The sequence below is a fragment of the Amphiprion ocellaris genome, chromosome 12 (genome assembly GCF_022539595.1).
Source record: "Amphiprion ocellaris isolate individual 3 ecotype Okinawa chromosome 12, ASM2253959v1, whole genome shotgun sequence".
In the NCBI taxonomy this organism is placed as follows: domain Eukaryota; kingdom Metazoa; phylum Chordata; class Actinopteri; family Pomacentridae; genus Amphiprion; species Amphiprion ocellaris.
The window spans coordinates 2,947,368-2,972,883 of record NC_072777.1 but is presented as its reverse complement, the minus strand read 5'-3'; the positions used below and the strand labels follow the sequence as shown (position 1 = coordinate 2,972,883).

General features: G+C 39.0%; 1 protein-coding gene across 1 annotated transcript; it reads left to right on the top strand.

Moving 5' to 3' along the window:
• Positions 1-978: 978 nt before the first annotated feature.
• On the top strand, positions 979-25,493 carry cdc40 (cell division cycle 40 homolog (S. cerevisiae)). Its single transcript, XM_023294313.3, has 15 exons — positions 979-1,193; positions 1,689-1,775; positions 4,169-4,298; positions 5,090-5,176; positions 5,306-5,445; positions 6,508-6,604; positions 7,003-7,142; positions 8,909-8,983; positions 9,719-9,764; positions 12,617-12,718; positions 13,782-13,897; positions 15,017-15,150; positions 20,195-20,271; positions 24,051-24,195; positions 24,950-25,493. Exons 1-15 carry the CDS (start codon positions 1,002-1,004, stop codon positions 25,125-25,127), a joined length of 1,746 nt encoding a protein of 581 aa, XP_023150081.2. The 5' UTR covers positions 979-1,001; the 3' UTR covers positions 25,128-25,493.
• The last annotated feature ends 23 nt before the right edge of the window (positions 25,494-25,516 follow it).

Genomic DNA, 25,516 nt, shown 5'->3' with positions numbered 1-25,516 from the left:
ATTTTGATGAGATATTTTGACAAAACAAAATAAGCATTTATGTTTTTTGAAAAACAGGAATTTAGAAAAGACAGGTATAGCACAGTCATAATTTTTTCCTAGACTCATGATGACCCACGATGATTTATGGATATGGATATGTGTCAATAATGTGAATTGTACAATTTATCTGACCACCAGATGTAGTCACTTTTGTCATTGTTAATTTCATATAAAATTTACATCATGTTCCTGGTCTGAGGGTTAGCTGGCTAGGTTGGATTCGTCATTACTGTAGGCTCCCTGGTGACTGGTGATTTTTCATTATTTTATGTCAGCAGATTAAATATTGATAAGAAAGTTGCAAAAAATATATAATTTTTGTCATAGATGCATCAGCTTTAAACGAACTGACAATAATCAAGTCATCGAAAAAACATCATAAATAATTTTTAGATTTGCTGTCTAACTATTATGTTGCAGGTAAAGTCAGAGCTACTTAAAATTACGCATAAGTAACGAGTTTGTATGGATCAAAATGTCTCATGAAGCAAGATTGTTAAATCTATTTACCTTCACCAATAGCAGTTTTCTTTTTTGTTTTTTTTTTAAAGGAAGGTAAAAAACCGTTATTTCAGTTGGTTAGAGGTATTAAAAAACCACAACAGCTTGCACCTACTCCAGGGTGTGGTGACACAATTGATCTATGGCAGCTTATTAATCAAATTTTGTTTGATTACTGCATTGCTGTCTACTTTTGCATATGAAGTTCAAGTTTAGTTGCATTTAAAAATGTCAAAAATACTTCCATCGTTATCTATAAAGTATCTTAATAATTCTAAAATTTTGATTATTTTTGTAGTCCGCACATGATAAAGACTAAACTTCTTTCTTTCTTTCTTTCTTTCTTTCTTTCTTTCCTTCTTTCTTTCTTTCTTTCCTTCTTTCTTTCTTTCTTTCGTTTTTTGTGTTAACGGAAGTACCGCCCTCCTGCTTCCGCTCAGATTTTCACAACATCCAACATGGCTGCCTCCGTATCTTCCCTCGTTTCGTACGGCAGCGATTCAGACTCAGAAAATGAGTCTGAATCTGTTACCGGTGCCGAGAAAGTGACTCCGGTGGACCCGGACGCTACGGCTCACCTTAAACCTCTGCAGTCTGCGCCCACAATGTCTGTGGCTGTTCTTAATTCTGCCCCGGAGGTCGCTGTTAAGGTAAGCTAAGCTAAGCTAGCTAGCGTTAGTTTGACGTTGCAGTTAAATTATTGCAGTGAAGTGACTTATTTTGTTAATAACATTCTCAATTCCAATAAAAGGTAGTGGGAAATCCATATTTAATGTTGTTTAATGTCCAATGTTAACTACATGTTGTTAACTTAACTAGATATTTAGTGGTTAGCGGGAAATCTGGAGTGGCGCTCTTTAGCGTATTGTAGTTAGCGGCAATTTATACTGTGTATGTCAACAAGTGATGCTTAAACCCATAGTTATAAAAATATTGGCTTGAATGATTGATATTTCCCGTATTAAAACTAATGTTGTCTCGCGTTATAACGTACTCAAACAAAACCAAATAATCCTCTACGGATAGTGCCACATTAAACAGCTAATAAAGTAAAGAGTCACTGAATCTGGGTTTTGTGTGGCTTGTCAAAAAGTGAGAGAAAAAAGCCTGATAGCTGATTATTATAATTTGTATCCTCATGATAGGAATCCGTTGAGACTGGCACACACCTGGACCCATCGTTGAAAGAAGTCACTTACAACCCAACATTTGAAACCATGTTTGCACCCGAGGTAAGTCTCAAAACTTGAGGATGTAACTTAAAAGATGTTGTGAAATTAGACTGGACTATTGGATTTTACTCATCTTTGAATTAGAAAACAAGATCCTCTTTGAAGTAAAATAGGTTATTCAACAATATAGTTATAAAAATTGCAAGTATTGAACAGAAATAACAGAAATAATTTGTTGTTTGGCAGAACTGTCCATCAGTTATGTTCGCTTGCAGACTGTTTTTACCATTCCTCTCTGCAAGATATCGTTGCTTGTTAAATGTTTGAGGGTTTGCGTGCATGTAGGGCTGAAACCATTCCTCAAGTTTTTTGAGTAATTTGATAACAAAAATTCAGTCAGCAGATTGTTTTAATGGAGAACAATGAGGAACATAAACATTTATGATGGTAAACAATTGTGACTGGAAATTATGTAATTTTAATTATATAAGACAAGAATGCTTGTAGGAAACAGTTAAACTTGCATTAATGTATATATTTTACCGATCAATGCAGCTGATTATTGATAACAGACAGCTGCACAATAAAACTGTCAAACTTCATATTGTCAAACATCATATTGTATTGAAGTGCATGTAGGTCTGACACTGTGTCATGGTGAAGGAATTCACTTTAATTTGTGGCCAAATCAAAACGAAACTAAAGTTACTGATTGAATATTCTCTGCTCGGTGTATTCTAAAATTTAAATAAATTCTCTACTAAAACGCAACGCCTGTACTATGCTATACATGTACAATACCCCTGTACTATACTATATATGTATAATACTCCTGTACTATACTGTATATGTACAATACACCTGTACTATACTATATATGTATAATACTCCTGTACTATACTGTATATGTACAATACACCTGTACTATACTATATATGTACAATACACCTGTACTATACTATATATGTATAATACACCTGTACTATACTATATATGTACAATACACCTGTACTATACTATATATGTATAATACTCCTGTACTATACTGTATATGTACAATACACCTGTACTATACTATATATGTACAATACACCTGTACTATACTATATATGTATAATACACCTGTACTATACTATATATGTACAATACACCTGTACTATACTATATATGTATAATACTCCTGTACTATACTGTATATGTACAATACACCTGTACTATACTATATATGTACAATACACCTGTACTATACTATATATGTATAATACTCCTGTACTATACTATATATGTATAATACACCTGTACTATATTATATATGTATAATACACTGCAGATGTCCGCCCGTGTTCCACCAGGACAGTTATTTCTGTTGCGCTCACTTCCACTTTTGATGCTGTAACGCGCATGCCAAGCTTGGAATCTGATTACTCGATTAATCGCCAGAATAATCGATAGCATACTCGATGATTAAAATAATCAATAACTGCAGCCCTACATGCATGTATTTCCCCCGGCAACATATCAGTTGGATTCAGATCTGAGCTGTTTGCATTTACTGGGCCGTTCCATGGACCATGTTTAAAGGTCCACATCTTGTTCAACTATCAGACAGGTGACCTCAGATTATTTTCAAGCACTTTTGCATCGTGCAAAATTCACAGCTAAGTCAGTGACTGCAAGCTATCCAGTCCTTTGTTGTTTGATTTTTTTTTCACTAAATAGGAAAGGCAGCTTCTGGATAGGTGTAGCAAAAAGTGTTGCTGCATTTTTCCAGCAGAACTCTGGCCATGTGTTTGAACCTGTTGAGACCCACTGCAGTTGACATATTGTCTCCCAGCTCTCAATAGATATCGAAACATTTCCTTCTTTTTCCCATTTCCTCTTTATGTATTCTGTGTCACCTTTGATTTTCAAAGCGAAAACAAAAAATAATTCAGTTCTGTACTTCATTGGCAACGTAAAGAAGAAGGGCTACTATAGGGGAGATGTGGTGTCTCCTCTGGGCACCACTGATGACTTCCAGGTCTGCATCTTAAACAGCTGCAGGCGAAATCAGACTGTCTGGCTGATTCCTACAAAGAGAGAAGTGTAATATTCTAGACAAGAAGAGATAAAAAGCATCAACTATGCTCTCCAATTCTTTAACAGACATGAGTGATATAATATATAATTCAAGGCTGCTATTGCATTTTGTTTGGTGCCTGCTTACTCGAGGGTCCTCATCTTATTGGTTTCCATATTTATGAGCACCTGCTCAAATGCTGCTCTTTTCCATTTGGATTAATAAAGTGTTCCGTTTATTTATTCATCCATCAAACTGCTGTTACGTAAATCAGAATGTCGGTTGTAATTGAAGCCAGGCTTATTAAATATAAATCAAACGGAGCTGTTCCTTGTGTGGTTCGATAAAAGTTTCCCTATTGCATTGTTAATGATTTGGTATTCTTTCCTTTTAGTTTGGGCCAGTGAACCCTTTTAAAAGCCAGCAGATGGCTGCCCCCAGGAACATGTTATCTGGCTATGCAGAACCGGCTCACGTCAATGACTTCATGTTTGAACAGCAAAGGAGGACCTTCTCCACATATGGTACCGCATACGGTTGCTATTTAGTGTCATTTTTACATCCTTTTTATTTGAGATTTTTTGTCTTTATGTCATTGTTGCATCTTTTAGCATCATTGTTACATCTTTTTGTAATTAAAAAAAAAACTTTTAGTGTCATTTTATTATCTTTGTGTCATCTTTACATTGTATTGTGCTACTCTCTCTGATAATTTTTGCATCTTTTAGTGTGACTTTCTCTTTTTTGCATCTTTTGTGCATCCTCTGTGCTATTTTGTGTCTCTTTATGTCCTTATTGCATCTTTTAGTGTCTTATTGTGTCATTTTTACATGTTTTTGTGCAATTTTTTATCTCCTTTATTATTTATGCATCTTTTTGTGTAATTTTAATGTCTTTTTGTGTCATTTTTACATCTTTTTATGTCCTTTTTGCATCTTTTTGTGTCATTTTAATGTCTTTTTGTCTCACTTTAGTGTCTTTTTGTGTTATTTTTACATCTTTTTGTGTCATTTTTACATATTTTTTGTGTCATTTTAGTGTCTTTTTGTGTCAGTTTTACATCTTTTCGTGTCATTTTTTCATATTTTTGTGTCATTTTAATGTCTTTTTGTGTCATTTTAGTGTCTTTTTGTGAACTTTTTACATCTTTTTGTGTAATTTTTGTAACGTTTTGTGTAATTTTTGTAACTTTTTGTGTCATTATTGCATCTTTTAGTGTCAGTTTTACATCTGTTACTTCTGTGATGCCTCTGAATAATGTGTTGATTGTGTTTGAGTTTTCATAACTTTACATTTCTCTCCAATCTACTAACAGGTTATGCTTTAGATCCCTCTGTTGACACACATCAAGCGTCTTCTAATACCTACATCGGTGCAGTGGACGAGGCTGAGAAAAATAAAGGTAATCACAATCAGCAGTTCATGTCTAATGAGTTTGTCTTCATATGTCTGTTTAGATTTAACTACATGTACTTTAAAGTATTGCTCAAGGGGAATTCGTCATTGTAATATCTTATGGCTGTTCCTTCAGGGCTGACTGTGTTTGAGACGGGTCATAAGAAGTCAGAGAAGAGGAAGAAGCTCAAAGGCGGAGATGCTGGAGAAATAGACAACTTCCTTGGACCATGGGCGAAATATGTAGATGAGAAAGACGTGGCTAAACCCTCAGAGGTAAGGCTTTGTTTAATCCTCTGTGTAACACACACATAATCTGACTAATATCCAGATCATTACCTGACGTACTGCTTAACATTCTAGGAAGAAAACACAGCATCCTCCAGGTTAGGAGTGTAAAGTTGAGAAGTATGACAGGTACCACGGCTGTCATAGATAGATTTAGTTTATGTTTGATGCTCTGGTTTTTGGACTTCTTAAATCAATCAAATAATTGCCTTCGTGTTCATCCCTTATTAGTATTCATGTCCTTCGACAGATAATTCTCTTCTAAAAGCACAATTTTGGTGCTGATTTGTACTTGATTATGTTGTTACAGTGGAACCTGTCAAGGGATTGAATATATTAAACATATTAGACAGAACGTAATCAGTCACTTCCTGAAGTTAATATGTTGGAAGAGGGATAAATAGATACTTTTAAGCTTCTAAGTTGCCTGATATACACAGAATTAATTGTTTTTACAGAATCTCGTTAATATTTTAATGTTCTATTCGACAAATTTTGAAGAAAACATGTAGAATAAAGGGATTTTAATGAAATATCATGATTTTAATCTTAGATTTTGATAATTTTCTTGATGACACCTCACAGATGAAGTAATAATATAATTAAAATATTTATGATCATAAATAATATCATAATGGTGTAACGCTGGTGATTTTTTTAAAAAGCTGACAGAAGTTTAACCCTTTAAGACCTAGCATTGTGCAAGTCAGGACATGTTCTTACATACTGTAGTGCAATGTTTTGGAGTATTTGCTTTACATCAATTCAACCCTTATATCCCAAGTTTTAAGTTTGCACTTTAAAGATGAGACATCATGGAGCAGATGTTGCTGAACAGTGACCCTGCTCACCTACACAACCTGAAAGAACTAAAAGGATAGGCCTGAACAATCTCCATTACAGCAGGGCATACATAGTAAGGTCAAGACCTCACAGTGTTATATTATAGAGAGTAACCCAACACATCCAACATTTTTGTTCACATGAAATGCTGTTAAAGATGTTTAAGTGTTTGATAATTCCCTGTTTGTGATTTATTTTCTTGTACAGGACGAGCAGAAAGAGCTGGATGAGATCACGGCCAAGAGGCAGAAGAAGGGACGGAATGAGGAAGATGCTCCAGCAGATGAGAAGACCATCCTCCATGGTAACGTGGTCTTCTCTAATGTAGACATTTGCATCGTGGTGCGCAGTGAAGTGGTCAAACTTGCATTTATTTGAAGTTTGAGATTACATTTTGTGTTGTGAGTTGGATGGAAACAGAACTTGGAAACAGCAGTTGGTAAAACTGCCTTGCCAAAAGATCCATTAATTTCTCTTTTTGATCATATCACACGAATTTCCAAATGTCATTGTCCTGAGCATTTAAAGAAATGCTCACCCATGTGTCCCATTGCCGGACCAGGGTTTAAGTCTTGTTAGAAGCTTCTGAACAAAATGCTCCAGGTAGCAAACAGTCCCACTCTGCTTCAAAAACCTATATTCAAATGCTGCAGAGTTCTTATACGTCACATTTTGTCTCTTCTGTTTTTTTCTGCCCTACAGTTAAAGACATGTATGATTACCAGGGCAGGTCATACCTCCATGTCCCCCAGGATGTGGGCATCAACCTGCGTTCTGCAGACGCTCCGGACAAGTGTTACCTGCCCAAGAAACAGATTCATGTCTGGTCTGGACACACCAAGGTAAGTAGCAAATTCTTTGGACTTCTTTACATACAGAAATCTTCAAGTTAAGCAGTCTTGCAGCTTTACCTATACTCCATAGAGGCACTTTTAAAATAGTTTTGATAGAAAGAGTGTGACATAAAGTAGGCGTTCATGTATCCATCGAGAGAATATTCCATTATAGAGTCATTGTAAGAATCTCTGATGGAATCAGTAAAAGGCTCCAAGCCATATTTGACTGAAATGATAACACACCCATATAACAGCAGCTTGTCCCTGACATATCCAAGATTATTCTGTTTCATTCAAAACAATGCCTTTTTAATTCAGATATGAAGACAAACGCTGGGTTATTCCAAGAAAAATGCTTCAGATCTGCCAGTGTGCTTCAGGGAGAGAGAAATCACTCAAGTTTTAAATTGGCTCTGTCCGCTTTGTGCAGGAAGCTACAGCCTTCAGAGTTTAATTTGAAATACAAAGAGGTTTGAAAAGATAATAAGTGAGTGGAAGTGCTGATGTCAAGATAATAGTAGGAAAGTGGCCTGTGTGGTGTCACCAAAGTTTTGCGACTCTTTTGGAGAAAGTTTGGTGTCTTGAGGAAAATTGTGAAAGTTTTTACTACTACCAGAACAGTTTGGCCTGCGTACATCATATCTGTCCGAGATGCATTACGATTCAGCTGATGGTTCCCCTTAAAAATGCTTCAATGGCAATAGTCTTTCCATGTCAGGCCAAAATACACTAACGTTCAAAAGTTTGGGGTCACTTAGAAATGTCCTTATTTTTGAAAGAAAAGCAGCTTTTTTAAATGAAGATGACATAAAATGAATCATAAATCCAGTGTAGACATTGTTAATGTGGTAAATGACTATTGTAGCTGGAAACAGCTGATTTTTAATGGAATATCTCCATAGGGGTACAGAGGAACATTTCCAGCAACAATCACTCCTGTGTTCTAATGCTACATTGTGTTAGCTAATGCTGTTGAAAGGAACAGTAATGTCTATCCTTGTGTCTATATTTGTCGATATGCATGAAAAATTGGCATGCAGGAGACCAAAGTCTTCTTTAGACTGAAGTCAAACACATTGGTGTTCAGAGTAAGTGCATCTCCCCTTGAAATTGTAATTGTTGTCTTAATAACCAAAGTACATGGCAATGTTTCATACAGATTGCGTCAGACAGGATGCACAGGAGATTATGGAATGTTGCATCAACTGTTTCTTTTAGCTATATAACCACAGTCTGCAAGAGTTGCAGTCACTCTGGGCTTGTGCTCAGTGAACTTTTCATTTCGTTTTCCATTTAAACCGATAAACTGAAGCACCTTGTGGGCTTCTGATAACATTTCAGCCATAAATGTCATGTTTACCAGAACTGTTGTAGAAAGGTTGCAAATGCTCATTTCGGAATATTTTGACAGCAGTCGTGAAATATCAATTAGTTTCACCTCAATTACTAAGAAATGTCTTCTGTTAAATTCCTGACTGATGCACTTTCTTTGCACACTGGTGTGAACGCTACAGTAAAAATAATCTAAAGTCCTTTTCAAGTCATTGATTAAACTCCTAATAACTCGTCTCTTTGGGTTAAAATTCCATATTCAGAAGTTTTTTCTCATTTTTTAAGTGATGATATTGACAGCAGCCAGAAGTTAATTCACTCAAATATCAACACAGCCAGTCACTACTACAGCCAGGAGCCGTTTTAGTGACTAGCATCATCTCAATAACAAGCTACGTGGATAAATTCACATCATATTTCTCCTCTGGTTTGCTTTTTAGGGTGTCAGTGCTATCCGTCTCTTTCCCAACTCTGGTCATCTGCTGCTTTCCTGCTCCATGGACTGTAAAATCAAGGTAAATAATCTCATAGATGTGCAATAAAAAAAACACTGCAGAGGCTTAAAAGTGAATGTGTACATATGTATACATTGAGATGAGGTGGCTGCTCATAATATCAGTAGGGATGTCCGATATTGGCTTTTTTGCCAATGACCGATATGCCAGTATTATCCAATTCTCAATTTCTGATTCTGATTTCAACCGATACCAATTTCTGTGGGCTATTTAACTAATTTTAAGTAACATCACATATCTCTTGTTGTGGAATTAACACATCATGCCTAATTTTATTGTGATGCCCCATTGGATGCATTCTAAAATGCAACAAGGCTTTTTCTAAATGTAAACATTGTCCATGCAAAATAAGAAACTACTTCAAAAATGCCTTTTTTTTTTATTGACTCAAACAACAGTTCACACTCTCCCTCTCTCCCTCCCTCTATGAGCCGGTAAATTCCGGCAAAATCCAGGCATTATTTTATCAGTTTTCATGATGGGCAAAAAAAACGATAACGATATTGACCGATATTCCATTTTTATGCCAATATTGGGCCGATATTATCTGTGGGCCGATATTATCGCTAAATATCAGCTGTGGGTTTTATATTTTTTTGTGCTGTTCTCCTTTTGAGAAGATTCAAAGTGAACCTTTGCAAATAACTCCACAAAATATAAATATTCCAGGGTGCTGGGGAAGGCTGTAGTTTTTCTGTATCCGACTCTGTGTTCTGTCTTTTAATTTCTTCACAGTTGTGGGAAGTGTACGGTGAGAGGCGGTGCATTCGGACGTTTATTGGTGAGTTCTCAGCTTCCCTCAAAATGAAATGTTAACTCTTGATGCAGCAATATTTGGTGAATGTTGATAATTCATTGTGTTGTGTAATATATCTGCAAATTAACACCTTTTACAAACGACAATGGATCATCAGCAAACATGCTGATGTGAAAAATGCACCAGGTCCAAATGGACACGGCCTTTTGGGAAATCCACAGCGGTGACAGACTGTGAGATCAGCGTTATTGGAACACTAACGACACGTGTGCTGACCGCTAACAGAAAGTGTGGGGATTTGGGTTTTTTATTTACTTTTTTCTAAATATACTGAGTTAAAGGAGAGGGGTTAGGCTAATGCATGCAGGACACTCTAACGCTCTTTCCAGAGACGGCACGCTGTCAGAATAGAGATTGCTTGCAGCCGTGGTTCTGCCTGTCAGCTTCTTCACCGGATATGCATAATTCAGCAGCCCAGAGGCCGAGGGGAACGGGGGGCAAGGGAGGGCACAAGGCACGGAGAGGAGCTGGTGTACGGGAAGAGACAACACAGTTTAGGAGTGAATAAACTGACAGGGAGTGACGGGCTGAGGGGGTTGTGAGTGGGAGAAGCAGCAAAGCCACAGATGATGATGATGATGCAAGTAATTTTTTTCACTGGTAGAGTATATGTGGAGTATATGTCGTGAAGAGAATATTACATTTTCCCTTTGTTGTTGCTGTGATCTCTGTTTCATCATATGGTATAATGTTTTATTTTATAGCTGCATGATAAATGATTCCTTTTACTACATTTTTTTGTTGTTCTCAGAGGTATTTGATTTTATTTTTGTGCTTTCTTGTGTATTTAGACAAGGAATTAGAATATGAGGTGTGATTCACTATTTTCATTTTGTACTTGGGTGTCATCTAGAGCTGAAACGATTCCTCAAGTTATTCGAGTGATTCTGTTACTGAACTTCCTCGAGGCAAAATTCTCTGAATGGAGGCTTCGTTTAATCCATTACATACTAGACCCCAGATCACTAACTGGACCCAGACTTCATCCTATATGGACTTCAAATCAGTAAATTATGAGTGGATTTTAAATTTGACGGGATGCTTCTATCTTTACCGGTGCAGCTTTTCTAGTGTTTACGGCGTTTATCAGATCAGAGGACTGAACTATGAAGGCAGTTTAACATAGTCAGACTTTCTTTACTCTACAAGAACTAAACCCTCAGTCAGAGTTGACAGGTATGAAGGTGGTTTTCAAATTTCTGTGTTAACTCAGACTTTCTGCTTCAAACTCGTCACACAAACAGGAGCGTTTAACGATCATTTGACTTGTTTTCTGCACAAAATAAACCGATGGTGTTCAGCTGCTTCAGTCAACAGGTTGTTTTAATGGAGAACAATGAGGAACATAAACATTTATGACGGTAAAAAGCTGCGACTGGAAATTATATAAGACAGGAATGCTGGTAGAAAACTGTTAAACGTGTTAATGTATTTATTTTACCGATCAATGCAGCTGATTATTTCTAAAAGACAGCTGCACAATAAAACTATCAAACTTCATATATTCAAACATATATTGTATTGAAGTGCACGTAGGTCTGACACTGTCTGAAGGAAGTCACTTCAATTTGTGGCCAAATCAATCAAAAATTGATCAGTTTTCTTATTTGTGTTCTATGAGCTGCAGTAGTAGCAGTTTAAACAGACCAAACATAAAAACACGTTTATGGGATTTCTGCATCACCAGCTAAATACATGTGGGGTTCCCATGGCTTTGAGTTTTAGTTGAATCCTCCTGTACTATACTATATATGTATAATACTATTGTACTGTATTATATATATATAATACTCCTGTACTATACTATATATGTATAATACTCTTGTACTGTACTATAGATGTACAATACACATGTACTACATTATATGTGTACTATACCTCTGTACTATACTGTATATGTACAATACACCACAGATGTCCCCCCGTGTTCCACCAGGAGGGTTGTTTCTGTTGCACAGCGCGCTCACTTCCTCTTTTGATGCTATATCGTATATGCTAAGTGCGGAGTCCAACTACTTGATTAATCGCCGGAGCAATCAGTAGGATACTAGATTGCTAAAATAATCAATAGCTGCAGCCCTGGTATCATCTGTAATTAAAGCAGACACTGCAAAAGGAAACCGTTGTTGTCTTGTCAGCACATGTGGCTATCAGTTAATATAACAGGATGTGGAGGGGCTACATGAATACGTATCATTGTATTTTCATGTTTGGTTTCAGCCTGGCTCTAAGGGTGTATTTTCTTACTAGCCTGCCCTGGTTTCAGTCATTTCAGTAGTGGTGGTGCTCCTGCATGCTCATCAGGGCTTTCTGCAGCAGAGGTGCTGCCTTTGGTCTGCCATCGGGCTGGGTTAGAGCAAGCGTGCATGCAGGCGCTTAGCCTCAGTGGGCTCTGTTATCGCCGTGGAAACAGTGTAGCCCTGATAAAAGCTAGTTTTAACAAGGGAGGCGTCTGCATGCTCCGAGTCCACAGGGACAATCACCTACACTGTAAGAGGAAAAGACAAGATTGGGATTAGGAAGAGAACAAGAAGGTAGAGAACAGTTGAAAAGACAGGCAGAACACGTAATTTATTTTTCATCTCTCTTCTCCATGCTCATTTAAAGAATCCATTTCCCTCGTTTCCCACGTCCCACTTCATCTTTTCCCTCAGCATCCCTTATTTTCCTTAACCAGATTTCACATTCCTCAAATGAATCGGCTCTCAAAGGAAGACGAGCTGGGGAGACTCGGTAGCAAGAGATGGGAGTGTATGAAGTGAATTTTGTAGCGCATGTTTATTTGTTTTCTAATAAATGTTGTGTGTGTGCGTTAGGTCACAGTAAAGCAGTGCGAGACATTTGCTTTAACAACACCGGGACCCAGTTCCTCAGCGCTGCATACGACCGCTACCTTAAATTATGGGACAGCGAGACAGGTAGGCTCTTCTGTTGTTCACATGCCACAATGAAATGTCCAAATGAATAAGTACTTTATTGAATAGATTGCCTGAATGATGGCAAAAAAAAAGAATACATTTCCGTTTTGGTGCTGCTGGATTAACCAAAAAAAAGAGCTTTCAGAAATGATTTTCTGAATAATGAAAAGAATTCTTGCCTGCATAATTTTGTATTTAAATGCCTCATTTGTCCTTAAATAGACCTAACCTGAACATCTTAGGTAATATATAGTAAAACGTAGTGGCAGAAATGTAATCAGCATCTCTAACAGAGCCTTTCTTTTACCTACAATTATGTTAAATCAGTTTGCAGCCTTCAGCACCACTTTAAATTAAATATTGTCTTGTATGCCTGAAGACGGAAGTCTATCAGTGACACCAGATTACAAGTTTGTTACAGCTAGTGTCGTGTTCTGTCTGTTACCTTTCCCTTCTGCTGATCCAGCTTCATTTCTACCCCTGCAGTGTCACTCCAGCAGAGGGCAGAAGAGAGTTAAATCCCCCACTTGTTGATAGCAGCAGGGGTTACATCATCCGAATACTTCTGATAGAGTTAATTTACTGTAATTTGTTAAATTAGTGCATTCCTTACTTTCCTTATCCATTGTTGTGTTTTGTTGCTGCAGGACTTATATCTTTCCTGGCTGTAGCCGTGATGTAAAGGGGTAATTTTACTATTTTATCCCACATTTCTCCCAGTTGCATTGAAACACTGAGTATAACACAAAATTTATGTTAGTTGAAAGCTTTCTTTACAATCATAAGGGCCCTTTGGTGTCTGAGCCGTTTAATTTCCTGTTTTTCAGTTCAAGCGCTAGTGGTAGCATCAGTCTCGTGGTGATTCACCTCTGCTGGATGAACACAAGGCAACACAGACTTTTCTGTGTTACAGCTGAGTTGCCACCACCTGCGGGGATAAAGCGCACAGCTTTGAAAGTTGCAGACTGTGTCCTTAAATTTTAAACAACTTGAGTGTGCCTTTTTTGAAAAGCCGCCGTGGATTATTCTGCAGCTCTGACTTTCAATTTGCCTCTCTCCACAGGCCAGTGTATCTCCCGCTTCACCAACAGGAAGGTGCCGTACTGCGTCAAGTTCAATCCAGACGAAGACAAACAGAACCTTTTTGTGGCCGGCATGTCAGATAAGAAGATTGTGCAGGTAAAGCAGGCGAATGCTGCATTGCGAACAGCTCAGTCATGTTGGCCAAGCAGATGAAGCACACGTAAATTCCTCCCTATACTCCCTGTGCCCACAGGACCATGAAATACACTCTTGTCTCATCTTCCAGCAGCACTGTGTGTAGTTGTGTGAAGTAGTTCAGTGGCTGACAGGACTAGAGCAACTCATTAATCACAGGCAGCATTAGAGTAGAAAAGAGGCAAAGCAAAGAGAAGCATCTGCAATGAAAATAGCAAATCCATAACTACCCCATCACACTATCAGGTAAACAGTTTCTGGAACAAGTAACCTTGAACCTCTGTGGATGAAAGTTGGATTTCTGTGCAGCAACATGCTGAGAAAGCAAGTACAGGGAATAGGAATTCATGTTTCATAGTTTAGAATCATAGAGTTGTGGGCTACCTGATGCAGACAGTCATTTTTTTTACTGCAGAATCTTTATTTGAGAATATTTCCATATATAAATGTAGCAGGAGCAAAGCTTCTCCCATAACTGTCGATATGACCAGTTGTCGTTATCACAATCTGGCACAATAATCAGGGTTAGTGTTAAATCATGCAACTCACTTCTGGGCAATGAGAACAGATGGCTGCTCACCCCAAGGGTAAGATTAGAAAAAAGAAGAGCACAAATGGAATATGACGTAAAAGCTGTTTGGACAGACATACGTCGTTTCTGTTCGTCGCCCGGGGAGGTGCTTCTGTGTGCTTGTCTTTACTTTTTAATGCGCACATGCTGTTTTCCAAAAATATTAACATTCAAGACTGAGGTCTGTTTGATTGCTAATCGCTGTCATCACATCACTGCAGTTTAATAATTTCACAGCAATAGCACATTTTTATAACCGCTCTCATTGTGAGTCTTCCACAGCCAGCAGTAATAGGATTTTCTTTCTGTCTGTTTGTTTTCTCCCCTGCACTAGGACAAGTAGTTTTATGTGTTATTTTGGTGATCGGCACGCCACAGGAATATAAAACTGAGCAAGGAAACAAGTTTGGTCGTGTGTCTATTTTAACAATCCGCTTTGTTTTGACTTGTCTGAGACTAATATGTTTACCTGCTTTCTGTCTGATGTGTTTTCTTTGCCTGTCTGACAGTGGGACATCAGGACAGGAGAGGTGGTTCAGGAGTACGATCGCCACCTGGGTGCCGTCAACACCATCACCTTCGTTGACGAGAATCGTCGATTTGTCAGCACGTCAGACGACAAGAGTCTTCGAGTTTGGGAGTGGTGAGTACAGACTCCAGCCTGAAATACAGATGTCAGCATTTCAAATTTGAGTGGACTGTTTAAAATCATTGCTACTCCTCCAAGAAACTGATTAGTACTCTGCCAAGGAACGCGGTGGAGTTCTGTGACGATTGGCGTACATTTGTCTGTCTGTTAGCAACATTACTCAAAATGGAATAACGGATTTGGATGAAATTGGATGATTGTGATCCAAATCCATTAGTCCATTTTTGAGCAACGTTGCTAACAGACAGACAAACAGACAGACAAGCATACACCGATCGTCACATAACTCTACTGTGTTCCTTGCGGAGTAAAAGTGCTGCATTTCTGATAATGCCATATAGGGGGAATGAGCAGCCTTGGCGGAGTACTGCCCTCTCTGAAGGCTTTTCTAGTTATATCATTGGATGTTGGAGAAATCGGTAAAACATATGAAGGTGAAACAAGAAAGAAGTATCCGTGTACAACTAAAATTTAATATGTAAACCTTGGCTAGTAAAGAGGATCATCTAAACTAGAATTACTGTCTCATTTGCATGTCTTCCCCCAGCTACTCAAGTTATTCATCTCTCCTTCTGTCCCTGAGAAATAATGTTGAATCATGGCCAGAAAAGTGTTTTTACAAAACATTACGATGCCGCAGTGAAGACCTTTGACCCTTTTGATATAAAATGTCATCAGTTCATACTTTTATCCCATCAGACGTTAATGTGAAGCTTTGTCAGAATTCAGAATGAATTTAGGGACAAAAATATATCTCATGATATCACAGTGAGCACCAAAATCAAATAAGTTCGTCTTCAAGTCAGGTTCACAATAACTGGTCAGACAGGAGGTCACAGTAACTTTGAGCATCCAGTTCTTATCAGTTCTTCTTCAAGTCAAAGTGAACAATTGTGCCAAAGTTGAAGAAATACCCTGGAGACGTTAAGAGATAATCAAGTTCATGAGAATGGGACTGACAGACAGACGGACAGGCAATCTGGAAACATTATGCCTTCAGCCACTGAGACACAGAGGCATACAAAAACAATAGTTACAGACCATTAGGCATTTAAAATGGAGCTGATGTGGCTGCCTGACTATTAGCACAGGTTATGTTACTGTATAAGAGCCTCAGTATAAGATAATAAGATCTCTGTGGCATCACGTGTCTTTGTAGTTTGTCTTTTCTGTGACAAGAAGACTGAGAGAAACCACTTTGAATACAGATGATGACGTATCACGTGCTGCCTTCTCACAAACATGCACTTTTATGCTGCCCACTGCTCCTTTCATTAGCCGTTAATAAGACGAGTAGACATCAACAAACCCCCAGATGAGTGTATCTTGGACAGAGTTACCCGGCTAATCTGCTGTGAGTCATAGCCTCAGCCACAGATTAGCTGCTTTACATACCTCTGGTGCACTGGGAGTTTCTTTTTCCCCCTGGAGCTATCATTGTATATGAAGAAATGCTCCAGCAGTAAACCCTGTAAGCCTGTGCCCTGTTCTCAGTCGTACATCTTATTAAACTAAATATTTCTAATAATTAAATTAAATATTGATTTGGAAAGCAGATGTGCTGGAAGGACTAGAAGATTTAAATCTCCCTTTGTTTTCTTTAAAACCAAACTTGAGCCCGAATTGTTATTAACAAAATCACATTTGGTGTTCTTCCACAAGCTGATTTGTTTGTGTTTGTGCTCAGTGTACGATCAAGTGAGACCACCAGGAAAGGCTTGTACACTGGGTGGGGTGTCTGGTGGTGGTAAACAAACACTGGTATTTGCTACTCATAGATGATAAATATTTAAAGTCCTACTGATAAAGGAGGCTTCTAAAAGAGGGGGCTTTTCATTGTGTCATTAACTTTTTATTCTCTTTGTCAAAACTTTCCAGCTCTTTTTCCCCTCCAGAGCATGTGAGATATAGATTAGCTGCTGAAAGAAAGTTTTTCACACGCTCTCTTAAGTCAGAGTTGAAGGGCAAAATAAAATGTAGACTGAACAACAAGAAGCTTAAGAACCACATCCCAAGAGTCTACTTTCTCCCCTCGCTGAGGAGGAGACGCTCCCAGGAGCTTTTTCTGTGCAGCGTGGGAGTGAGTGGGCAAGCAGTATGTCGGGCCAAAGTAGCTTGACTGTCCCTCTTTGTCCCACGGATACCACCTGGCTCCAGCTTTGGCTAACCCCCCTTATTATAAGTATTAGGCTGAATTAATCAGAACGGTCTCATATTGTCAGCAGAGAATCAGAGGCTGGTAAATGAGGGGACTCTGGACGGTTTGAGAGGATTGTGAGGCAGCAAGCTATTTACATTATGGTGCAAACGCCTACACATAATTCAAATTCTATCCTCGTTTTCACACATATACTCACAAGTTTTCCAGCGAGACTACTTTATCCGTAGCAGAGGTTTATCATCAGGGAACGGGGAGTCGGTGTGTGCGTTGGAGGAGGATTACAATCAATACAAAATGTACCACACTGTTCCAACAAAGGGAATTAGCTCTTGATCATAAAGACATTGCTCAGAGAGCGATGAAACTGTGGGCTTGGAGGGACATTTGGGATGATGATAGACTTAGAAAAAACGGATACAGATGAAAAATGGCAGAGAAGCTGGGAAGGCATTGTTGGAATCGCACATCCTCTAAGAACTCATTTCCCCTGTTTATTTTCAGCATGGCTTTGGCTTATAAGTGAGGAAGCTCATTTTTAGCAGGTTTCCAGGCTGGCTTTTATTGTGGTTCTGACCTTTTTAAAAAGCCACAGTCTTCCCAAATACAATCAACATCAGGTAAATATTTGCAGAATAGTACTGGCACTACTATTTCCATCAATTCAAATCAAGCTTTATTGTCATTTAGCTGTACATACAACAGTGCAGGCAAGGTGAGAGAGCGTTTCTCCAAGATCCAATTAAAGCAATTAAGTTAAAAACACCCACACTTATGCAATCACACACCCAACACACATATACACGCATCCCTAAGACGTTGAAATTTACAAAATTGGAAAAATTGTCAGTTGAATAGTTATTAAATGTCCACAGCAGCAGCCTGTGATGTAAAACAGTTAAAGTGACCTTGTGAAATGATAAATAATTTAAATACTGAAACTAAACTACAGATAATTCATGATAAAAATCCTCCGCCAAGGAATGGGGAGTTATGTGGCGATTGGCGTACCTTTGTCTCTGTCTGTCTGTCTGTCTGTCTGTCTGTCTGTCTGTCTGTCTGTCTGTCTGTCTGTCTGTCTGCGCAACATTCCTCGAAAATGGACAAACGGATTTGGATGAAATTTCCAGGGAAGGTCAGAAATGTCACAAGGACCAAGTGATTAGATTTTGGCAGTGATGCAGCTTATAGTCTGGATCCACGGATTTGTTAAAGATTTCTGTATCAGTGTGAGATAGCGGCACAGCGTCACTGTAACTATGACAACAAGTGAACACTACATCAGCTGCCTGCTGATGATCACATGATTGTGATCCTACTACAAATCCACCACTGAGGACTTATCAGGACTTATCCATCAGAAATGATCCAAGGAACAACTGATTAAATTGTGGGGGTGTTTCTGAGTCCCATCAATTCCCGCCGCCTGCTACATATTTAGGTCACGTGATTCGGTATCTGTACACAACGTGCTTGGTGCAAGGTCATTTTGTTTGTGTGTACATCTATATTAAATGGCCACATTCTATGTTGCCGTGACTTCTGATCATCAATAACTAATAAACAAATGCTGCATTTCTTTAAAAAAAAAAAAAAAAAAAAAAATGCTTAATTTCAGACAATGCCACATGGGGGAATGAATAGTGCTTTTCTACTTTGGATTGTGGCAATTATTTGAAAGAAAAATAAGATGATTTTCTCTGTTGTCAGTTTTTAATTATGTTCTGTGAAATCCTCTTTTCACATTAGCTCTGAATAAACAAATATCATCTGTTTCACTTCGTTCTCAGTCAGAGAAGCTATGGGGGTTTCATGATTCTATGTGTCACTTCTGCAGGCTGATTTCAAATCTTAGCTGCAGTCTTACTGAAAGTGTAGTATGCCTGACAAACTAAAGTTCATGTATAAACTATACAAAAACATGTCGTCATTGTCTTTATATTTGATGGATGTGAAACCCAGGAAACAACAAACAGTTATCTATTATTCATGAGTATCCCTAGAGTATAGATTGTTTTCCTTGGTTCCTGTTCCATTGCTTACCAGAGTTCTGGTTATTTACGGATTTCAGAATAAGAGATATGATGGTTTAATTTCACTTGTCTGCAGACCTTGTTTGGCTGCCAGAATGTCTGACTTTAAGCACATGCATGAACTCAAGCTTGTATAATGTGTACAAGGGTTTGCATTTCTAATCTCTCCTGTCTTCAGTTCTTTGAAACCCCCTTTTTTCATATTTATGTGCAAACACTGCAGTCACTTAGTTCTGGCTGTTACCCTTCACAGAAAGAGACAGAAACATGGTGTTAGTTGAAGGAGATAGCACGATGGGAGTTGCTCTTTAGCATGAACGTGATGCAAACGATCAGGCAGAAGTACTTGTTAGTCACTCATTCAACTCCCCCAGGACTGAGCAAATTGGTACTGACAGTGACACACGTGTAACACTGTAGATCTGAATGATCCTCCTCTGACCACTTAAGATCACATAGCCACGTTTCCTGTCTTTTCCACAGCAGAGGCAGCATAGCAGAGCATAAAAGAACAAGGAGGAAGGGTGAAAGAGCAGTGAAGGGATTCATAAATAATTGGTTGCTGGTACAGTTGCGATGCAGCATCAAAAGCATCTTTCAGATTGCATGGAGTAATTTACATAGTGTAGCCGTAATGGCAACACTCTCTGTTTCTTCACCGTTGCGGTTTTATCTCCAGCAATAAGCTTTTTTGAGCTGGCATAAGCAGCCGCATTGGTAAACAGACTACAGCTTTATGAGTGTTTTCCTTTTGAATTCTTCTTGCTCAGGGGCTGTTCAGATTATTCTTTCATCCAGTGTTTAACCCATCTTCAAGTATACTCACAGTGCTTTGTGCCTTTCTCAGGGACATCCCCGTGGACTTCAAATACATCGCAGAGCCCAGTATGCACTCCATGCCGGCTGTGACTCTCTCTCCCAATGGTGAGTACTCAAATCATGGTAAAACAGTCGAACACACAGGCTAGCACACAGCACAGAGCACTCCAGGGAGCACAAATCTACATTACCACATTGAAGTGGATTCATAGAGCCCAATGTTGCTGGTTGCTCAGTAGAATAGAAATGAGGCGAGTTCAGTACAGCCAGTTTAGGTAATGTGTAGGGATATTATCCAATATATATATAAAAATAGATCTTGAATGAATGAGGTATGGCAATCGTCACAAGAGGTTTTCAACAGCAAAACGATATACACTGCCCGTCCAAATAAGAAGTCGCACACTAATATTTTGTTAGACCGCCTTTAGCTTTGAGTACGAACTCATTCACCATGGAATTGTTTCGATAAGCTTCTGCAATGTCACAGCATTTATTTCTGTCCAGAGCTGGATTAATTTTCTACCAAGATCTTATGTTGATGATGGGAGAGTCAGACAAAGCCTTCTCCAGAACATCCCAAAGATTGTCAGTGGGGCTGAGGTCTGGACTCTGTGGAGGACAATCCATCTCATGCTCCCTGATCCACTCATTCTCAATGTGAGCCCATGAATCCTGGCATCGTCATCTTGGAACATGTCCATGTCATCAGAGAGGAAAAACTCCACTGATGGACAGACCTGGTCCTTCAGTATATCCAGGTAGTCAGCTGACCTCATTCTTTGGGAACATTACGTTGCTGAACCTGACCAACCCCAGATCATAACCCTAACCCCCACCTAGCCATGATGAGTCCATCACTTCATCTGCCTCTCTTCTTACCCTGATGCCCCCATCACTTTGGAACAGGATAAATCTGGACTCATCAGACCACATGACCTTCTTCCATTGATCCAGAGTCCAATCTTTATGCTACCTAGCAAATTGAAGGTTGGTAAGTCAGTGGATTTCTTAGAGCTACAGCTGTTTAGCCCCAATCCTTTGAGTTCCCTTCACTTGCTTTTGCCGTGTTTTGCAGTTGTTTTTAGGTAACCAGAGTCGAGGTAATTTACTGGTGGACGTTCATCGTGTTTTTAATGGATGGTGTACTTGGAATGTGTGCAAATTCCTTTTTTTTTTGTTGCCATTTACAGAGGCTTGGTCATGTTTTCTCAAGTGACAGCCTAATTTATTTTAGTAGAAAATGTGTATTTATAGTCGTGTTCAATACAGATACCACTTTATCCCACTTTTGTGAAATAACCTTACAAACCTTATGGAAGCTTTGCAATTATTTAGATGTCCAAATATTTTTTAGAGCTATTGTACTTATAAGCAAAGCTGTGTTGCAGACTAAATTCTGTCAATGGAATTGTTTAACATTTGGGGAATTACTTGTTTGCTCTTATTTAGCTGAGGAGATCAATAGCAGCACCACAGCTGTGGGGAAAATATGAAGAAAAAGACGCCAACCTTAACGTAAACTTAGCATAGAGACTTGAAGCAAAGGGACACAGCCTGTCCTGCTCTACAGAACAACAAACAAAACTTCCTTGTCTTCACTAGAAAGTTGCCAGATGATAATTAAAGTGTAGAAGACAGGACACAACAGCACTTCAGCTTTAATACAGATTTAACAAACAAGCGTAGCTTGTTAATTATTGAAGTTTAGAGGTGCTCGGAGATTAATATTGTTACTTTTGGACAGGCCAGCTGTTCAACCTTTTCCCAGTCTTTTTGCGTAACAGTTGTTTCCTAGATGTAGTTTAATATTGATGTACAGATGTGACACCAGTGCTGATCTTCATAGTAGCTCACTCACGGCAAGAAAGTGAGTTTATTTCCTGAAATGTCAAAAACTGTCATTATAATTGATGTAATATGTGCTTCTGTCAGCACTCTGCTGCAGTTCTATGAAGGGAAAAGGACAGATCAAGATGAATATGGTCTGATACTTGATAGATACAGTATATGCAGTTTAAATATATACACAGCTGTTCAAAAGTTTGGGGTCACCCAGACAATTTGTTGTTTTCCATGAAAACTCACACTTTTATTCATGTGCAAACATAACTGCACAAGGGTTTTCTAATCATCAATGAGCCTTTCAGCACCATTAGCTAACACAATGTAGCATTAGAACACAGGAGTGATGGTTGCTGGAAATGTTCCTCTGTACCTCTATGGAGATATTCCATTAAAAATCAGCTGTTTCCAGCTACAATAGTCATTTACCACATTAACAATGTCTAGACTGGATTTATCATTCATTTAATGTTATCTTCATTGGGAAGAAATGCTTTTCTTTCAAAAAAAAGGACATTTCTAAGTGACCCCCTACTTTTGAACCTTCGTATACATAAAGAATACACAGATGAGTTCAAGAATAGAATTCGCCTGCTTCTGCACAGCTTATGCAGATGTTTGCATTATGTGAAGCCAGTTTCTGACTCAGAGGCCGAGTTTTGAGAGCAGCACATGAACAGAATTAGCAGGCGGTCTTCCTCTCCAGTGCATCTGGAACTCCTTGTTGTACCCATCAGCTTCAACTACTATCAAACCCTCAGCTCTTTTGTCCTCATCCCTCTCTACCTACTTTGATTTCTCCTTGTCATGCTCTCTCCATACTCTCTTCCTTCCTTTGGGCAACATTCTTATTTGCCCCAGCGTGGTTTTGTTTCTCTTTTGGTGTGTGAGTAATGAAAGTGTTCTTAGCAGGACACCGTTCAGTTTTTTCTCAGGCCTAAATGGCACCCAGCACCTCTTGACACCACGTTCACAGCCACGTTCTTCCTAATTTTCTCCTCTTTTGCCATCTCTTTCCATTCTAACCAAACAGACAGCCTGCTGGTGAAATTGCTCAAGTTGTTTTCATTCTGCTGCCCCTATTGCATTTGACATTTGTGGACAGTAGCGTCTTTTCCATTGAAGTTCTGCGCTGGAGGATGTGAGATGTAGACACACATGCACACACCGGCACTGTATCTCTTTCCCGTACCGCATTAATAATTTCCATCATGTTCTCTTTAAGAAGTGCAGTGAGTCGTGTAATGCTGTGACACTGAAGCACTGCCTCTTATCGCTGCGTAGTGACTCTAAGAATGTAGCGTTGTCAGGAGCTGAAGTGGATCTCAGCTGGGCAGCCACTGAGGAAAAATCTCTTTTTATTTTTCCCTAAATTGCCTCAATCTTTCCAATATAATGAAGACAGAATGATGAGTTCATGCTCTTTTCAATGCGTCGTCCACTCGAATTCAAATTCACACAGTTTTGCCTTTTTTGAAGAAAGTTGTCCTTGAGGCGTGTTTCTGCCATTTACCATGTGCCTGCTGCTAAAACAATTAACTCTACTTAATGTTCCTCTGGATCACAGTTGTTACACTTGGATTTAGTGCATACCAACAGGCAGCATCAGAATAGCACAGCAAACATCTGAGGGGCTGCTTGTTAAACATTTGGTTGGTATGGTTTATTTCACATGGCCATTGCTGTCCCACCGATGCTGGGAGTGCATGAAGTCCATCACGTTCACTCTTGCAGCCAACAGTAGAACATTTAGTTCCAAAGTTTGAGTAGACGTTCCTCAGTAGCAACATAGCAGATCAGTAAAGTTCCGACTGGCTTGTAGAGCTCAGAGACTATCTTAACATTTTGAGATCTTAACAAGTTTTACTTCCGAGAACAATCACAAGGCAGAGTAGAAATGGATTTTCCCCATATGGAGCCTTTAACGTTTGATCCTGCACATCCAAAGCTTTTGATACTAGTACACCTGAACAGAATCTCTCTTCTCACGCTGTGTTGTATTATGTTACCAAGTTAGCTTTGCTTGTTTCTAACCCCAGGTAAATGGCTAGCATGCCAGTCCATGGACAACCAGATTCTGATCTTTGGAGCCCAAAACCGTTTCAGACTAAACAAAAAGAAAGTCTTCAAGGGCCACATGGTGGCTGGCTACGCCTGCCAAGTGGACTTCTCCCCAGACATGAGGTAAGCGTTGACTTCGTCACTCAGTTCTATGATGTAGGGCAGTGTTACTGTGACAGGAGCCAGAATTAGAAATCCTCCAAGCTCATTAATAGTTTACAAGTTTCATAGCTGATTAGTAAATGCTAAATAGTTTGGGCACTGATGAATGAAAATATGCCAGAGCAGTAGAAGTGAGTTAGAAGAGATTATAGTCCTCTTTTTAGTAAATAAGTTGTCTGCTTTTGAGTGCAGAGACAAAAGAAAAAGAATAAAAAAGAAATGTAATGGGATAAAACCAAAAAAAGAATCACTTCATTTTATTAAGTAAAAATAAAGAACTCTAAAGGCAGCCTTACAAAGATGTTAAGAGGATTCAGATATCTGTTCTCACCTCCTGTAATCTGTGTCTTATACTGTCCTCTAAAATGCCTCCAGTTGATGAAGAGCTGTGGGGAAAGAGCCACTTCATATTATCTAATGTACAACCTCCACAAGGAGAGCTAAGTAGGACAGTCCAGCTCAGTAATTTTAGCCAAAACACCCGTTAAGATCTGCCTTTGCCCCTCTTCTCACCTACCGCCGCCCACGGCTGTGAGCAGCTGCCCTCACTTCCTTTCAGTATCCATGGCAACATTGAAACTCCTGGCTAGACTCGATACCAAAAATTCAGACTCCCACCTCCTGGCAGGTGAAGTGGAGACGGAAGTCATTTTTAGCAAACTGCTAATCATTTCATCCTCTTCTTTTTCTTTTTTACCCTGTTCGTTTCCACCAGCTACGTGGTATCAGGAGATGCGGACGGGAAGCTGAACATTTGGGATTGGAAGACCACCAAACTCTACCACAGGATCAAGGCTCATGACAAAGTGTGCATCAGCGCCCTGTGGCATCCACACGAAACCTCCAAGGTCATCACCTGTGGCTGGGACGGACAGATCAAACTCTGGGACTAGAGCTGTGCTGGTGGGTTTATTTGGGACGGGGTTTCTGGGAAGCGATGGACTATTTGCCCCATGGACCTGGTGAAATAGTTTTTGAGTGAAAGCCAACGGACTGGTATCCAGTCTTTTTGGGGAAGCCTATTTTTGTATCCCATCAGGAGGCCTCAAAGTATTTCCTCGTGTAATATCTGTACAAAGATGAACACAAGCAGCTTTTAAAAATTGTAAGGGAAGTTACAGCGGAACCCTTGGCATTTTTTAAATATGTTTTTTGTTATTTCAATTCGCAGTGTCCTGTGTAGTACCCTTTTGAAGTAAAGATTCTTTGTTTTCAATTGTGATCATCCCTTTTTTGAAATAAACATCCTGTATGTTTGACCTTTTAGGAAAATGAAGCAGTA

Coding starts and splice junctions, on each gene's coding strand:
- cdc40 (XM_023294313.3), top strand. CDS start 1,002: ATGGCTGCCTCCGTATCTTCCCTCGTTTCGTACGGCAGCGATTCAGAC. Junction 1,776..4,168: donor AAACCATGTTTGCACCCGAG/GTAAGTCTCAAA, acceptor CTTTCCTTTTAG/TTTGGGCCAGTGAACCCTTT. Junction 7,143..8,908: donor TCTGGTCTGGACACACCAAG/GTAAGTAGCAAA, acceptor TTTGCTTTTTAG/GGTGTCAGTGCTATCCGTCT.